Source organism: Malaclemys terrapin, chromosome 8, assembly GCF_027887155.1.
Source record: "Malaclemys terrapin pileata isolate rMalTer1 chromosome 8, rMalTer1.hap1, whole genome shotgun sequence".
NCBI lineage: Eukaryota > Metazoa > Chordata > Testudines > Emydidae > Malaclemys > Malaclemys terrapin.
This window is the reverse complement of record NC_071512.1, coordinates 42636362-42655199: the sequence shown is the minus strand read 5'-3', so window position 1 is coordinate 42655199 and position 18838 is coordinate 42636362. Positions and strand designations below refer to the sequence as shown.

General features: G+C 49.5%; 1 protein-coding gene across 4 annotated transcripts in view; it reads left to right on the top strand.

The window, feature by feature from the left end:
• The window catches only part of NOS1AP (nitric oxide synthase 1 adaptor protein), a 210510-nt gene that overhangs the window by 35149 nt on the left and 156523 nt on the right, over positions 1-18838 (top strand). For all 4 annotated transcript variants that reach the window (XM_054037311.1, XM_054037310.1, XM_054037309.1 and 1 more), the window contains exon 2: positions 18385-18456. In XM_054037311.1, coding sequence (XP_053893286.1) covers positions 18385-18456 — 72 coding nt within the window. The remainder of the gene's footprint in view (positions 1-18384; positions 18457-18838) is intronic.

The window sequence follows — 18838 nt, the reverse complement described above, 5'->3', positions numbered from 1 at the left end:
TTAATCATTCCCCCCCCTTTCCCCCCACCAATTCCTAGTGAGTCCAGATCCAATCCCCTTGGATCTTAACACAGGGGAAAAATCAATCAGATTCTTAAAAAGAAGGCTTTTAATTAAAGAAAGAAAGGTAAACATCATCTCTGTAAAATCAGGATGGAAAATAATTTTATATGGTAATCAGATTCAAAGAGCCCAGAGGAACCCCCTCTAGCCTTAGGTTCAAAGTTACAGCAAACAGAGGTAAACTCTCTAGCAAAAGGAACATTTACAAGTTGAGAAAACAAAGATAAAGCTAACACGCCTTGCCTGGCTGTTACTTACAAGTTTGAAATATGAAAGACTTGTTCAGAAAGATTTGGAGAGCATGGATTGATGTCTAGTCTCTCTTGGTTTCGAGAGCGAACAACCCCCCAAAACAAAGAGCACAAACAAAAGCCTCCCCCTCCCCCCACCAAGATTTGAAAGTATCTTGTCCCCTTATTGGTCCTTTGGGTCAGGTGTCAGCCAGGTTACCTGTAAAGGGTTAAGAAGCTCAGGTAAAAGGATTTTGGTGTCTCTGGCCAGGAGGGGTTTTATTAGTATTGTACACAGGAGGGCTGTTACCCTTCTCTTTATAGTTATGACACTGGGACACTAGAGTTGCAGCTATGATCTAAGGGCTGCCAAATGGCAAGCGATAACAACACATTATTGAGATGCTTGAGCTGTCACCCAAAAGGTCAAGCAAGCGTTTCTGTGATGGCAGAGGTGCAGAGGGCTGATCCAGAAGTTTGTCAAAACCAGTTTTCAGTTAGACAAATTGTTTTGCAGAAAACTTTGACTTCTAATTGTAAAACCAAAATCTTCTTGGATTTCAGGTTTTCAGTTTGTTTGGTTTTTTTTTGTTTGTGGGTTTTTTTTTTTTAATGAAAAGTCTCTACTTTTCGTGAACCTGCCCTCCACCCCCGTCTTCTGACCAGTTGTCTCCTCCCTTCCCACCCCCCATGCTTAACCACAGCCAAGTTTAAAAACAAAACTCTGTTTTAGGAGTTTAGACTAAATAAGCAAAATTTTAGCAAAACAGTAACTTTTTGAGAAGTTATCAAATAGAAATGGGGCTTTTAGGATGGGAATGCACTAGAGCTGTCGCTACACACTCTGCTGATAAAACAGCTGTAACTCGTACATTGTCCTTTATAACCAGTTTTTGGAAGGAAATTAACCTAGACACATTGTTGGTGTCTCAGATTATATCTGTTGACTTTGAGCACGAGATGGTAGGATGGGTGAATGGTTCCTGATGGAAGGATAATTTGAATTAATAATAATAATAAAATCTAATTTTAGTGAGGGCTGCCAGAGCATTTGAAATGTTGCAGTAAACCGATTCATAGCTGTAGGTGCTGTGATGGCATGAGGCCAAGCCCATCAGTTGTAAAGAGTTATTGCTCCATATTTCATGCCCTGTCATCTTATTACTTAATTTCAGCATTATGATTCATATACCAGGAAATATTGTAACATGGTTCATAGGCTTTGGGACTTAATCCCTGTAAATCCAGGATAGTAACAAGCGGGGTAAGGGGAGCTGTGCAAATCAATAGTTTACTGTGTTACTCAAAGTTCATTTATTTGCTCTCGCCTCTGATAAACCAAGTCCAGATAACATCATTCCAACACCGCCATATTTCTTGGGGACAAGAAGCAGCATCTGCTCAGAACATTCTGGGTTCTCCATCTTTTAAATATTTTCTTCCAGTTTGGGAAGAACTCTCTTAGCAAAAGTCCGTGCCAGCTTTTGGCTATGGTGCAAAACTAACATCCTGATTTCTTGGGTTACTAATGTTTCCACGGCACTTTTCTGAAGAGTTAAGGAGCTAAATTCAATGTCCCAGCAAGGTTTCATCCCCAGTGATTGCATTCTGCCCCTCTACGTTCCCCTTCAAATTCCAATGGATATCAAATGGCGCTTCACTTCTGTCTAAAATTGTTGTATAGTGTTGCTATGCACTGTTAGCAGCTGACGTGCTGAACCCCCAGAGTTGGCTGCATTTCACTGCTGACTAAAGTGATAGGATGGTTTAGGTGGTGGTTTAGGATCCTTCAGGATGAAATTTGCTATAGCAATATACTGTAAGCTCATTTTCCTTCTTCAAGGTGTGGAGGGTGGGGGAGAGAGGTGAAAGGGTATTGCTTATGGATGCACAGTGCTCCCCGTGGATTCTAGCCAGCCAGCTGAGGCTGCCAGCTGCCCAATAACCAGGCACGTAGGCCTGTGCAGGCCTCTGTTGTCTAACTTTGTTGAAAGCAATCTGCATGGCTCTTTTCATCAGCCTGGGGTGGGGGGACCCACCAAAGCAGGGTAGGGCTCCAGGGTGCTTCCTGAAAAAGGGGGGAGTAAATCAGAGCTCCCTGGGAGATACACATCAAGCTTGTTCCAGAGGGCAAGACAGTACACAGAAAGTCATGGAGAGCACCACCGCTGAGCTAACGGTGCAGGAGTTTTGAAAGGATTACCCAGGCTGGGAAAGTCTAAGGCAGCTTCCTGCAGAAATGGTAAAGTCCTCTTACCTGTCCCAATCCCTAAATCAAAGGCTAAATCCTCCCAGGGAGATGAGGGGAGGCAGTGTAGTTTGTGCTACATGGGAGAGGCAGGCTAGCTCCAGACAATTAGTGGGATGAGGAAAGTGATTGCACTGCTCAGGAGAGAGAGCGGAGCCTCTGGGGCGGGGGATGGAATCTGGCTGCCTGTGGCAAAGGCCTGTGCACTCTAATTCGGCAGGAGTGTTGCAGGGAAAGGCTTGGTCTCTGTAACCCAGCCCTGCAGGGAATTCTGGAGCCTGCCGGAGTCCCACAGAAGTACCCTAAGAGAGGCTGCCAGGTGGTGTGGTTGGGAGACTGCACCAACCATCCTGGGGTCAGAGGCCAAAACATCCTGCAGGCACCCGCTTGGACACAGAGGCCCTCCATCGAGAGGGAAGAGGTGCCTGTGGTGCCTCCCAGTAGCTGATTTGAGGGAAGGCAAAGCTCCAAAGGGACTGGAGAGTGATGCCATGGTGCAAGACTGGCTCAGGGTGGGTATGGTTCAGCCCTGGAGCAGATAGCTGACTTGGGGAGTCTCTGTTGATCTCGCAGGGAGTCCAAGAGCAGCAGTGGGGGCCCAGGGTCAGGGAGGAGCAGTGCCACCCCGTCTGAGAGAGGGGACCTTCATGCACAGAGTAACGTTGCTCTTCCAGACAGGAGTGATTTGTGGTGAGAGGCATTGAAAGGGGTGGAATGGGTGCAATGCACTCAACATCTCAACCCCATCCCGGGTGCTGTGTGCATTGGGCTGGGAGGAGGAGGGCAGTGCTGTATTGGGGAAGCATTGCCATAGATATGGGGGTGCCCACACACTCGAAACGGGCCTGCGTGAGTAATTCCTCACCTAGAGTGACCAGACAGCAAATGTGAAAAATCGGGACAGGGGGTGGGGGGTAATAGGAGCCTATATAAGAAAGACCCAAAAATCGGGACTGTCTCTATAAAATCGGGACATCTGGTCACCCTATCCTCACCCCTGCACCCTCCTCCCCAACCCCACACTCCCTCCCCAGGGCAGCATTCCCTCACCATGTTTCCATGCCCTCAACAAGAGAATAGGATGGGACAAAGGGGTATGCATCAGTGGCCTGAGCAGTTATTACTGCATTTAATCTCCAGCCTGGTGCCAGGCTGCAGACACTGAGATACAGCTGCAGGCAGCATCCCCCAGTCTCGCAGCTGGAGACATTTGGATTGGCCACTGAACTGGGGCTTTCCTTCTTCCAGGATGGCTGCATCATCATAGCACAGACACCAGAGCCATAAAAACAGCCATTGTTTGCTTCTTGTTTCATCCCTCAGTGAGAAAAGTAGGCAAGGAAGGGTTAATCAAAGGCAGTGTGGGGTCCCTAGTGCTACCTGGTTAGTGCTATCCATGCAGTGCTGGACTCAGCATTGGTAGCTGAGGAGACTCGGCGTCTAACACATACAGAGATGGACAAGCATAGCCTTGGGCAAGTCACTTAGTCTCTGTGCCGCCGTTCCCACCTGTGTGATGGGGATAATAGCACTGCCTTTCCCCCCAGGGGACTGTCAGGTGCTCAGATACTACGGTGATGGGAGTTGGATAGCCCACTGCTGCATCTTCCCAGATAATACAGGTCACCCCCTGCATAAGGAAAAGCCAAGGCCACCAGTCCATCCCTTTGCTCTTCAGATCTAACTCTCTGCCTGAGTTTCTATAGATCAATCCAAGCTACAGAGGGAGGCACTCAAGAGTTGGCAGTGCCAGAGTTACGGGCTCCGCACTCCCTGTCTGTGTGCCTTGCAATGCAGGCTGTGACCACGTACTGTTTCTCTTGCAGTCTGGGCTGGGGCTGATCTTTTTCAAAGCTGTCCAGTGAATCATAGTCATTTTAATGGGACTTCGGTGTCCAAATCCCTGAGGTGGCTGGAAAATCTCCGCTTCCATGTCTTTCTAGTTTCGGATCCCTGCCCCACAGCTCACTGTTGCTTTGTAATGTGACTGGTCCCATTTACCTCCCTCTGTGCCCAGCCCTGGTGAGCATCTGTGTCCAGCTGTATATGTTGGACAGCTGCACTGGCAACTTAGTCTCTATTGTCAGGTGTTTCGTCTGTGTAGCCATCCTATCATGTGACGCAGAGCCCTGGCCTCTGGAGACCATAGTCCCACAATGCTGTGCTCCATTCTGATGAGGACGGCCTGGATGTACGTTGGCACGTCATCTTTGCAGGTGATAGCTCCCGCAACTTTATTTCTGATATATGGGCCACAGTTCAGATATCTCTAGGCCTGTATTCTAAGAATGTAGATTGTGAGCTCTTTTGCTCTGTGTGGATGCTACCAGAATGCAAGTAGTAATAGCATCTGACCAGAAAGCAAGGCTCAAGTGGGAGCACTGTGCTAAAGGACTGAGGGGAGGGAGAAGGGTCACAATACTCCTATTAGCCTCCCCTCAGTCCTTGAGCACTGTTTTCCCATGCCATGCAAATGCCTGTTCTTCTGTGTCTTAGGGCATGTCTACACTGGCAGAGTTACAGCGCCGGGAGTTACAGCACCGCTCAGAGAGGGGAGACCGCAGTTGTGTGTTGTCAGCTTGCCTGTGCATTAGCTTGTTCACACTTGCAGCACTTGCAGTGGTATTTGAAAGGGTGCACTCTGGGCAGCTATCTCACAGAGCATCTCTTCTTCTGCCACTAAGATTTGTGGGAAGATGGAGTGTGTTGTGGGGCATCCTGGGTCCTGTCCCAATGCCCCATGATGCATTGCTTCGCATCCCAGCAATCCCTGTGATTCCGTCCACATTTGGCGCCATCTTTCAACGGTTTGTGTACTGCGTACTCTTCCTGGAGACTGAAGAGGCATGGATCCCGAACTGTTGACCAGTGTGCTGCTCACTCTGACCAACACATCGCAAGTGGTGGTGGAGTTATTCCTTAAACTCCAAAGGCAAGAAGAGTGCGACATTGATCTCGCCACACATACTAACTATGATACGAGATTGCTTGTGGCATTCATGGAGGTGCTGACCACAGTGGAACGCCGCTTTTGTGCTTGGGAAGCAAGCACTGAGTGGTGGGATCACATCGTGATGCACATCTGGGATGACGAGCTTTCAAACCAACACAATTCTTTTATTAAAAAACAACAAATGGAGGAGAGAGTCAAACAAAAAAGCACATCAGCAATTAGGGGTATGGGTGAAGGGAAAATCCCAGGAGGAGGTGGGGTCCTGGGCTGCAGAACTTTCGCATGAGGAAAGCCACATTCATGGGACTGTGTGATGAGCCCGCCCCAGTCCTGCGGTGCAAGGACACGAGAATCCACGTGAGTCCAACGGTCGACTTGTCTACTCTGAACTGGTTAGCGACCAATTGGTAGCAGTCTGGAATAGCCAGCTTCCACAGTGCAATCGCCAAGAGCTTCTCCAACGGCAGGCCAGCTCTCAATTGGTCGCTAACCAGTTCAGAGTAGGCAAGTCGACCGTTGGACTCACGTTGACAGAAGTGTGCAGGGCCATTAATTTCATCCTGCTCCAAAAGACCGTAACTCTGGGCAACATGCATGATATTGTGAATGGCTTTGCACAAATGGGCTTCCCTAACTGCGTAGGGGCAATAGCTGGCACGCATATTCCAATTCTGCCACCAGACCACCTAGCCACTGAGTACATTAATCACAAGGGATATTTCTCAATGCTTCTTCAGGCGCTTGTGGATCACTATGGGCATTTCACGGACATTAACGCAGGCTAGTCCATAAAGGTGCATGATGCACACATCTTTTGGAACACTGGCCTGTTCAGGAAGCTGCAAGCAGGGACTTTCTTCCAGGACCAGAAGATCACCGTAGGGGAAGTCGAAATGCCCATCGTGATCCTGGGAGACCCCTGCCTACCCCTTAATGCCATAGCTTATGAAGCCATACACGAGGCAACTTGACAGCAGCAAGTAGCAGTTCAACAACAGGCTGAGTACAGAATGATTGTTGAGTGTGCTTTTGGCCATTTAAAGGCCCACTGGCGCTGCCTCTGTGGGAAGCTGGACCTGGCCGATGACATTTCTATGCTTATAGCCGTGTACTGTACGCTCCTTAATATTTGTGAAAGGAAAGGTGAAAGCTTCACTCAGGGCTGGACCACTAAGGCTCAGCTCCTGGAGGCTGAGTTTGAACAGCCAGAGACTAGGGCTATTAGAAGGGCGCAGTGCGGGGCCATAAGGATCAGGGATGCCTTGAGGCAGCAATTTGAAGCTGAAAGCCACTAATATTTGTTGCTATGCTCGGGAGTTCAGTGCTTGTAATGCTAGGAGGTGATTGTGATTGGTGCAGACGATGCAATATGAAGGTTTAATATAATTGTCTGTTGCTTTGCAGAGCTCTGTTTGCTTTTAATTAATAGAATAAAGATAGCTTTCAAACCAACACAATTCTTTTATTAAAAAACAACAAACGGAGGAGAGAGTCAAACAAAAAAGCACATCAGCAGTTAGGGGTATGGGTGAAGGGAAAATCCCAGGAGGAGGTGGGGTCCTGGGACAGCTAAAGATTTGTGTATGTCCAGGGATCATATTCAGCCTTCTCCTTTGGAGTACAATGCAGCAGCTACTGTATTTCAGCAGGGCCAAACTGCAGACGGATGGGTGTTGAGTGTAGTGGGAGTCCGGAGTGTTGGACTGTGACTGGGGAGGAGAGGAATGCTGTGGGTATAGAGTGGAGCCAGGAGGTTGATAAGTGTGTTGGCAGTATCTGAGGGGAGCATGGGAAAGAGTTTTGCGACAGTGGGTGCAGGGGAGGCGGGGCCCAGAGCTGCTCAGTTTGGAGTGCTAGTATTTCCTGGAGCATGTCTGCTTGGCGCTCCGTAATGTTTAAGAGCCGCTCCGTGGCTTTATTCTGGCATGCCGCATTCTCCTTTCGTTCCCTCTTCTCTCTGTCCTGCCACTCCTTCAATTCCTGTTTCTCGGCTGCGAAGTGCATCATAACATCACGCAGAAAGTCCTCCTTAGTTCTTCATAGCCGCTTTCTAATTCTGCACAGCCATTCAGCCGCTGATAACAAAGAGGAGGCTGGGCTCCCAAGGTCATCTCTGTGAAGTTTAAATGCAATATTTTACAGAAGCAGTATTGTTTGCAACACAGAGACCACTGATTCAGCGATTTAAAACACAACCAGTACTCACACACCTCTCGCTAACTGACTGACCCCAGGCAAGCACACATGAGCTACAAGACCCCCAAAGTGGTGAGTAGCTGCAGGGGTAGGGTAAATCACTCTTCCCAGCCCCTGCTGCACACTGGGCATGTGGCTCTTGGGAAGAGCCAGCATGTAGGGGGGCCTGATAATCATTCCTATCCCCACACTTTCCACAGGATGTGATCATTATAGAAGGTACCTCGCTGCTGAGGGTGAGCAGGGAATCAAGAGTCTTCTCCAAGACTGTGGCTTCTTCCCTGGCCCTTATGTGGCTTGCCTCTGTGCAGCAAAGGTCCCCCCTCCCCCCCCCCCTCTCCCCCATGACAGCACAGTGGCACAGGAAAGTTACCGTTAATGGGGCAAGAAACAAAGCAGCTCTGCCAAAGAACCTGCGGCAGCGGGTTGCCCAGTAACTCCATGAGTTTCCTGGAGATCTGATGCAGCTTCCCGTGAAGTGAGAGAGTGAATCAACACCCTGTTCCGCCGCTCAGACTAGGCACGTGTACTGTGTATGGGAGAAAAGCCTGCTTTCTGCAACCCTCCTGCCCCCCCAACAACTTGCTTCAGCGATTTCCAAAATCAAATCCTCTTACCAGGGGCCTCCTCTCCTGTTTGCAGTTTGCCAACATCCAACAGCTGTGACTGGCTAGCCTCCCCCAGGGTAGTAAAGAGCTCCTGGCTGCATGCATCTCTGACCTCTGAGTCATCCTTTGCCTCTGGGTTGCCCTCCACATTCTCGTCCAAGATTTCCTCCTCCTGGTTTGGTCCACTCTTGACTGGCACATGAGCCACCAAAGTATCCACATTGGTATTCGCAGTGGAGGTGGGGTCGCCACCGAGTATCGTGTCCAGCTCTTTGTAGAACCAGCAGCTCGTGGGCGCAGCACCAAAGTGGCAGTTTGCCTCCGGTGGTAGGTGTTCCGCAGCTCCTTCACTTTGACCCTGCAGTGCAGTGTGTCCTGGTCATGGCCCCTTTCTGTCATGCATCATGAAATCTGTCTGTAGGTACCATAATTCCTACAGCTGGAGTGCAGCTGGGATTGGACAGCCTCCTCTCCCCAAATGCTGATGAGTTCCAGCAGCTCGGTATTGCTCCAAGCATGGGATCGCCTGGTGCATGGAGCAGGCATGGCCACCTGGAAAGATGTGCTGAGACCATTGCACGCATCACCGAGCAAACAGGTAGGGGACTTTCAGAATTCCAAAGGAATTTACGGGATAGGGATGACGGTTGGTCACCTGAGGGCTGGGCAGTAGAGTTCAAACCGATGACCAGAGAGGTGAGAATAGTCATTGTGGAACACCTGGAAGCCAATCGCAGTGCTGTAATAAACCAGGGTGTCTACACTGGCACCACGATGCTGTAGCCCCAGTGCAGAAAGCTGTATGCCTCTCTTTACAGCGCTGCAACTGCACAGTTTCTGCGCACTAAGTGGGTTGATAGTGTGTACACATTGGGAGTTAGAACACAGAAAGCTGCTTTACTGCGCAGAAATTTGCTGGTGTAGACAGGGCCTTAGTGGTGAATTGTGCTCACAACCAAAGTCCAACAGCTTGGCCTGTGTAGTGAATAGCTAGTGTCCAGATGGAGGCTGCAGCTCTATTGTGCGTTGGAGCTACTAATAAATAACTTTGCAGGCAACATTGATTGCTTTATTTGTTGCCTGGTCTCAAAATTCAAAGATGATGGGGAAAGCAGTAACTGTAATAGGGTTGGATGATGATAAAGCATTTAATAGTCTTGTTAAATCCCATTCTAAAAGCTAATTCAAATGATGTGCTATTGTGAGTACTGAAAACTTTCTAGCAGTCCTTACTCAAAGGGCTATGCTAAAAAGTCATATATTGAGTTTGGCCAACCTATTTGAGGGGATATCCTCGTGAATGCCTGGTCCTGGGCGGAGACTTCAACTGCAGCCTCGAGGAGTGGGACTGCACGGGGATTGAGCTGAGCCCGGCCACTGCAGACGTCCTTAGGGAGATCATAGTCCATCACTCCTTGGTGGACGTATGGCGCGACCACCACCCAGACGATGACTCTACGTTCACTTTTGTCCGGGTGGAGGAACAACTGTCGAGCCACTCCCGGTTGGATCGCATCTATTTCTCTCGCTGTCATCTTTCACAGACCCACTCCTCCAGCGTTCGGCCGGCCCCGTTCTCGGACCACCACTTGGTGACCGTGATGGCCTCTCTTTTTTCGGAGAGGCCAGGGCCGGCTTATTGGTATTTCAATAACAGCCTGCTGGAGGATGTGGGATTTGTGGCATCCTTCCGGGAGTTTTGGCTGGCCTGGCGGGAACAGCCTTTCCCTCAGCGCGGCAATAGTGGGATGTGGAGAAGGTGCGCGCCCGGCTCTTCTGCTGTAGCCACACCCGGGGCAGCAGCCAGTGGAGGGATGTGGTGATAGAGCAGCTGGAGCAGGGGGTATTGGAACTGGAGAGGCATCTGGCCACCAGCCCCGCAGATCCACCTCTCTGTGGAGCATATTGGGAGAAGCGGGAGGAGCTCTGGGCCCTCGACAATCTTCGTGCCCGGGGTGCCTTCGTACGATCCCGCATCCATCTCCTGTGGGAGATGGATCGCGGCTCCCGCTTCTACGCCCTGGAGAAGAAGAGGGGGGCGAAAAAGCATGTCCTCTGCCTCTTGGCAGAGGACGGCGCCCCCCTCACGGATCTGGTGGAGATGTGCGAGAGGGCCAGGGCCTTCTACGCTGACCTTTTCTCCCCGGATCCAACCGACACCGATGCCTGCGGCGTGCTTTGGGATGGACTCCCGACCGTCAGCATGGGCGACCGGGACTGGCTGGAGCTGCCTCTCACTCTGGCCGAATTCTCGGAAGCCCTCCGTCTCATGCCCACCAATAAATCTCCGGGCATGGACGGGCTGACCGTGGAGTTCTACCTTGTGTTCTGGGACGTCCTCGGCCCGGACCTTGCCACCGTCTGGGCCGAGTCCTTGGAGAGCGGGGTCCCCCCTCTTTTGTGCAGGCGGGCGGTGCTCGCCTTATTGCCGAAGAAGGGGGACCTCTGCGATCTCCGGAATTGGCGTCCCGTCTTGCTCCTCAGCACGGACTATAAGGTCGTGGCGAAGGCCATCTCGCTGCGGCTACGGTCCATGCTGGCGGACGTGATCCATCCAGACCAGACCTACACCTTCCCGGGCCGTACCATCTTTGACAATCTTTATCTGGTCCGGGATCGCCTGGAGATTGGGTGTAGATAGGGATGGTCTGTCGTTCGCCCTCCTGTCCCTGGATCAGGAGACGGCGTTCGACCGGATGGACCACGGGTATCTCCTGGGCACTCTGTTGGCATTCGGCTTCGGACCCCAGTTTGTGGGTTTCTCCAGGTGCTGTATGCCTCCGCAGAGTTTTTGGTCAGGCTCAACTGGACCCTGACCGCACCTGTCAGCTTCGGGCAAGGGGTGCGTCAAGACTGCCTGCTGTCGGGTCAGCTGTACGCTCTGGCCATTGAGCCCTTCCTTAGTCTCCTTCATAAGAGGTTGACGGGGTTGGTGCTCCATGAGCAGGAGGTGCAGCTGGTCCCGGCAGCGTACGCCGACAACGTGCTCCTTGTGGTACAGGATCCAGACAACCTGGTGCGAGTGGAGGCTTGTCAAGCTGTTTATTCAGTGGCCTCCTCCGCCCGGTTCAACTGGGTCAAGAGCTCTGGCCTGGTGGTCGGGGCCGGGTGGCAGGCGAGCCCCCTCCCACCCACGCTTCAAGCCATCCGGTGGAGCGCGGGTCCACTACTCTATCTTGGCGTTTACCTTTCCGCCACGCATCCGTCTCCGCCGGAGAACTGGCACGGTTTAGAGGGCAGGGTGACTGGGCAGTTGCGGAGCTGAACAGGACTGCTCCGGTGCCTCTCCCTCCGGGGGAGAGCACTGGTGCTCAACCAACTAGTCCTGTCCATGCTCTGGCACCGACTCAACACCCTGCGTCCCCCCCGTTCCTGGACAATCTCCAGAGGTTGGTTCTGGAGTTTTTTTGGCCGGGACTGTACTGGGTCTCTTCCGGGGTTCTCCATCTCCCCCTGGAGGAGGGCGGACAGGGCCTGACCTGCATGTGCACGCAGGTCCATGTCTTCCGCCTCCAGGCTCTGCAGAGACTCCTTTATAGTGCAGGTGGCTCGGCGTGGAGCATATTGGCGCACGCCTTCCTCTGCCGCCTGCGAGGGCTCCGATATGACCGGCAGCTCTTTTTTCTCCATCCGAGAGGTCTTCCATGAGACCTCTCCGAGCTGCCGGTCTTCTACCAGGACCTCCTCCGGACATAGAGGCTGGTTTCAGCAACCAGGTCCTTTGTGGCCAGCGAGGAGGTAGATCTCGCGGAGCCCCGTTACACAATCCCCATCTTCATGTGAAGGTGGCGGAGTCCTCCTTGGTGTACCGGAGGTTGGTCCTTGCGGGAGTCACCAAGATTGGAGACCTCCTGGACTACGACCTGGTGGGCTGGGTGGATCCCCAGGCGCTCGGTTGGCGCATGGGGCTCTCCACCCTTACGACCCCCCGGCACGTACTCCAGGAGGTGGAGGCAGCCCTGCCTCCCGCGGCTCGGTTTTTCCTTGAGCGGGTCCTGCCAGAGGGTGTGCCCCGCCCGCCACTCACTACAGCTCTCCAGATCTTTCCATCAGCCCCCTGCCCCGTGAGCCTTCCTGGCCTTCCCACCCCCCATACCTCCAGCCGGCTGCATGTAATGCAGCCGGTTTGTTTCCAAACTGCCCCAAGGTGCCATCTGTATGCGCTCATGCTGCACACGCTTCATTACCCCACCCTCGTGTCCCACCCAGACACCAAGTGGTGGGACCTTCTACCAGCAGTGGAGGGTGGGGAACCCCGGTGGGCCAGTTTCTATTCCACCTTAGTTCCGTGGCCAGCTGGGGATATCAGCTGGCAGCTTCTGCATGGAGCTGTGAGCACGGGCGTGTACTTGGCATGGTTTACCACTGTGGTGTGAAGGAGACCCTGGTGCACGCGTACCTTCAGTGCGCCAGGCTGCAGCCCCTCTTCCGGCTCCTCCAGAACCTCTTATTGAGGTTCTGGCTGCACTTTTCCCCGCACTTATTTCTTTATGCACACCCGATCCGAGGCCTCACGAAGTCCTGGGACCACCTCGTCAACCTCCTTCTAGCCACGGCCTAGGTGTCCATTTGTAACACCAGGGAGATGAGGTTGGCAGAGCGGGGGGGCCCTGCGACTGTGGGGCCGTTTTTCGTTCTTTCATCCATTCACGTATCCGGGCACAGTTCCTCTGGGCAGCGTCCACTGGCTCTCTCGATGTTTTCGAAGAGCAGTGGGCGCTGTCCGGGGTTCTCTGCTCGGTGTCCCCTTCCGGTTCCTTAGTTTTGGCCCTTTGACCCCCCACGCCTGGTCTTGTTATTGCCTTTGTTGTCCCCCGAACTCAGTTGGGTTCCGGGTTTAGTAGCCCCTCCTTAGGCTGGAGGAGGGGCTTTCAGCAGGGGGCGAGCTAGCGCTCGCCCACATCCCGGTACTCAAAAGGATCACTCTCCTGTAGCCATCTGGCCTGACCCTGTCACAATAGATAGATGGGGATCATGCTACTGAGGGGGGAGTTTCTAGTCATTCTTTATACAGCTCTGGTCATTCCTGGAGAATCACACTTAGTGTTCCTCAACAAACAGTAAGGAATTCATATAAGAGCAACAGAAATGTTCATAAGAATGGCCATGTGACAGGTTGGGTCACAGAGACCCCCCCTTTGGGGTGTGCTGAGACTGCCTCTGAGCCCGTTTTCTCTGCCAGTTTGGACCTCCAGACCACTGTCTTGTTGAGCCAGACACGCTAGCCTGCTGTGAACACAGACTCAGGTCTGAGCCACATCCCTGAAAGCTGCAGGCTTCAACTGAAAACCACTTAGCAGATACTCCTGTCTCCAGCACCCAGATACCCAGTTCCCAATGGGGTCCAAACCCCAAATACATCCATTTTACTCTGTATAAAGCTTATACAGGGTAAACTCATAAATTGTCCACTCTCTATAACACTGATAGAGAGAGATGCACAGCTGTTTGCTCCCCCAGGTATTGATTACTTACTCTGGTTAATTAATAAGCAAAAAGTGATTTTATTAAGTATAAAAAGTAGGATTTAAGTGGTTCCAAGAAAGAACGAAGTAAGTTACCAAGCAAAATAAAACGAAACACGCAAATCTAAGCCTGATACAGTAAGAAACTGAATGCAGGTGAATCTCACCCTCAGAGATGTCCCAATAAGCTTCTTTCACAGATTGTACTTCTTCCTAGTCTGGGTCCAGCAATCACTCACACCCCTGTAGTTACTGTCCTTTGTTCCAGTTTCTTTCAGGCATCTCCTGGGGGTGGAGAGGCCATCTCTTGAGCCAGCTGAAGACAAAATGGAGAGGTTTCCAGGGCCTTTTATATTCTTTCTCTTGTGGGCGGAAACCCCTTTGTTCTCCTGTGCAAAATCACAGCAGCAAGATGGAGTTTGTAACAACCTGGGCAAGTCACATGTCCATGAATCATTCAGTTTTTTGCAGACTGACGCCATTGTTTACATGTTAGTTTGAACATTCCCAGAAAAACTCATTGAGAATCACATTGAGATACAAGTACATAGCCAATATTCATAACTTCAAATACAGAAATGATACACACAGACAGCATAATCATAACCATAACCAGCAAACTTCAACCTTGCCATAGACACCCCCGCTTGACCTCCTCTGTACAAGATCTGGTGCAACCATAGGACCCTGGTTGCAACAATGATCTATACACTCACAGTTCATGTCAATAACGTCACAGGCCATACTGGGTCAGACCAATGGTCCATCTAGCCCAGTGTCCTGTCTTCTGACAGTGGCCAATCCCAAGTGCTTCAAAGGGAATGAACAGAACAGGCAATCACTGAGTGATCCATTCCCTGTCAGCCAGAGGTTTAGGGGCACCCAGAGCATGGGGTTGCATCTCTGATCATCATGGCTAATAGCCATCAACTTATCTAGTTCTTTTTTGAACTCTGTTATAGTCTTGGCCTTAACGACATCCTCTTACAAAGAGTTCCACAGGTTGACTGCGTTATGTGAAAAAATACTTCCTTTTGTTTATTTTTAAACCTGCTGCCTATTAATTTCATTTGGTGACCCCCTAGTTCTTGTGTTATGAGGAGTAAATAACACTTCCTTATTTACTTTCTCCACACCGCTCATGATTTTATAGACCTCTATCAGATCCCCCTCTAGTCGCCTCTTTTCCAAACCGGGAAGTCCCAGCCTTCATACCCAATCTCTTCATACGGAATGTGTTCCATACCCCTAATCATTTTTGTTGCCCTTTTCTGTTCCTTTTCCAATTCCAGTATATCTTTTTTGAGATGTGGCAACCAGATCTGCATGCAGTATTCAAGGTGTGGGTGTATCATGAATTTATATAGAGGCAATATTATTTTTTCTGTTTTCTTAAATATCCCTTTCTTAATGATTCCCAGCATTTTGTTAGTTTTTTTGACTGCACGTTGAGCAGATGTTTTCAGCGAACTATCCACAATGACTCCAAGATCTCTTTCTTGAGTGGTAACAGCTAATTTAGATCCCATCATTTTATATGTATAATTGGGATTAATGTGCATTACTTTGTGTTTATCGACATTGAATTTCATCTGATATTTTGTTGCCCAGTCACCCAGTTTTGTGAGATCCCTTTGTAACTCTTCAGTCTGCTTTTGACTTCACTATCTTGTGTAGTTTTGTATCTTCTGCAAATTTTGCCGCCTCACTGTTTACCCCTTTTTCCAGATCATTTATGAATATGTTGACTAGTACTGGTCTCAGTTCAGACCTCTGGGGGATACCGCTATTTACCTCTCTCAGTTCTGAAAACTGACCATTTAATCCTACCCTATCTTTTAACCAGTTACTGATCCATGAGAGGACCTTTCCTCTTATTCCATGACAGCTTACTTTGCTTAAGAGCCTTTGGTGAGGGATCTTGTCACAGGCTTTCTGAAAATCTAAGTATGCTCTATCCTCTGGATCCCCCTTGTCCACATGCTTGTTGATTCCCCCCTCAAAGAATTCTATTAAATTGGTGAGGCGTGATTTCCCTTTACAAAAGCCATGTTGACGCTTTCCCAACAGATTATGTTCATCTGTGTGTCTAATAATTCTGTTCTTTACTACAGTTTCAACATTTACCTGGTACTGAAGTCAGGCTTATCGCAGTGCCTGTAATTGCCGGGATCACCTCTGGAGCATTTTTGTAAAAAATTTGGCATCACGTTAGCTGTACTCCAGTCATCTGGTACAGAAGCTGATTTAAATGATAGGTTACAAACCGCAGTTAGTAGTAGTCTGGCAATTTCACATTTGAGTTCCTTCAGAACTTTCTCCAAAGAAAGACTAAAAAATTAACACTATACAAAATGACATTGGCTCATAGTAAAGGAATTAAAAACTGTCTGGCTGAAAGAGCTCATCAAACCATAATTGTACTTGGGGAATCCTCTGTTGTGGTCAAAGACACCCACGCAATGATTTTAGTTAAAAGACTCAAGCCTGAGGCCAGTTTATTGACATACATACCAGTGCACTGGGGTGCAGTCCGAAGACTGACACCCCGAGGGCCGCTTGCAGGCGGGTTTTTATTTCATTAAACCGCAAGCAAAGTACAAGCAATATGTCATGAGTTAAGAAACTGGGGTTGGGGTCAGCCCCTCCCCAAACCGCAAGTTAAGAAATTAGGGTTGGGGTCAGTTTTCCTCCCTCCCCCCAGGTACCTTCCTCGTTTTTCCGAGAATTGGATGTTTATTTGGGTAGAGGGGCGCTTGGTGGTTTTCCCCAGGGGTGGTACTTGGCACCAGTTTGGGTACATTTCTCAAGACACATGTTATTTTCCGGGGTTTTTTGGTTAAAGATTAGGGGAGGGGGGTTTCCATGGGACGCCTAAAGAGGATCTATGATTGGCTATTTTTGCAGATAGCTGGAATCACGAAGTGGGTCACAGATCACCCAAAGGAGAAGCTGCATGAGTCAAGAAATTGCATTTAGCTAAAGTTACCTATTGCTTCACACAAGTGGTTATTATATTTCATTAGTCATGAACATATTTCATTAGTGCTGCTGCTGGGGCTTTTCTTCTATTCTTTCCCTCCTTGCCCCCCACCCCCTCCCGGTCATGACCCTTGACCGAGTTTGGCAGGGAATTGTGCAGTCTAGTCTGGGCCCTGGCCTGTACTGCTTTGTGTAAGGGTAGTTAGCATAACAGATCTCTGTTGGAGGGTTTATTTTGGGGCCTTCAGATTCACAGCTCTGGCTACTAAAAAGAAGGCCCCCCCCCTGCTCTATTTCCCCACACCTCATCCCATGTGGTGATGGAGTGGACTGTTCTTGACATAATGCTACTCTATCTTGATCAATGATCTTGAAGAAAATGATTGTAGGTAAAGTTTATAGAGGACACAGATTGATGAAGTAGTAAATACTGAGAACAGGTCGGCTTTAGAGTGGTCCGGATCTCTTTATAAGCTGGATGCAATCAAGTAATGTGTGTTAATACTGCCACCTGCAAGGAACGATATCTAGGAACAGAAAATAAAAGGCCACTTACAGGACGGAGGACCACATCCTGGAAAGCAGGGCCTCTGAGAGACCTAGAGGTCATGATGGAAACCAGCTGAACATGAGATCCCAGTGGGATGTTGTGGTTAACAGAGCTTATGCAATGCTTGGATATCTAAGTGGGTGACTATTGAGCTGTATACAGCACTGATGAGATCATTCTCGGATACTGAGTCCAATTCTGGTGTCCACACTTCAAAAATAATGTTAAAAAACTGGAAGGAGCTCAGTAAAGAGTTACAAGAACGATTTCAGGTCTGGAAGACCTGCCTTATACTGAGAGACTAAAAAGTCAAATCTGGTTTATGTAAGGGAAGTTTTAAGGGATGACTAATCATCTCCTATAAGTACCTATGTGAGGAAGACATTTCTGAGAGCAAAGGGCTCTTGAATCTAGCAGGCAAAAGTATAACAGGATCTAATGACTGGAAGCTGATGCTTGGCACATTTAGAATCAAAATAAGGCACACTTTTTTTTAGCAGCAAGGGTAATTAACCATTGGAACAACTTAGCTAAGGACATGGGGGGCTCTCCGCAATGGGGATCTTATAGTGAAATGTCTTTCCAAAAGATCTGCTGGAAGATATGGTTTTGGTGCAGGAATCATTGGGTGGAGTCTCCGTCCTGTGCTATGCAGGAGGTCAGACTAGGTTCTCCTAATGGTCTCTGCTGGCCTTAAAACTAGACAGTTAAATATGTGGCTTGACGAAATGCCTCGCATAACAGGGAGAAGGAATAATCTGCAGATGTGTGAAAGTTGAAAACATCAGGCCAATAGATGGGGGTGGGGGGTAGGATTACTCAGCATAGGAATAATGGGATGAGATTAAGAAATGGAAAATTTCCTGACAGATGGATTAGACTGTGGAATAGTTTCCCAGGGAAAGTGACAGAAGCGTCATTGTATAGGACACGTAAAACAGACTGGACAAAATGCTGTGATGTATAAGGAGAAATGCTCCTGCATTGGCAGGAGGGTGGTTTAGCTGTTGGATGGAAAATTCCCTGCACATCTGTGCTATTTTTCGAACATGGGAGCTGTCCTAATCCTATTTTCCCCTTTTTTTCTAGTACATTGGAAGCCTTGATGTGCCTCGGCCAAACAGCAGGGTGGAGATTGTGACCGCAATGCGGAGAATCAGGGTAAGTGTTGCAAAGGGTGTATGTTTCCTTGTGTGTGCCACATGGTTAAAGAGACAAGAAGGGGTGCTGGAGGGCATGGCTGCCTGATGGATTCTGTGCTCTTCACTAGGCATTGATGTTTCTCGTAAGCCAGCTTCTTTGATGTTCTTTCTGACTCCACATGTTCTCACTGTGGGTTTCGTGCCTTTCTCTGTGTTGTCTTGGATGTTAGAAGACTCTCCTAAAATAAGGTTTCTTTTTTTTCTTGCTGGGGTATTGGCTGGCATGGAGGCATCCAATGCCTACCTTGTGCTAGTGTCTTGACTTGGTTTTGGTGGGGTTTGAGTGGCTGCAATTGTCTCAGAAGCTGCCCACTGATAGGTCAGGGAGTGTAGAAGGAGAG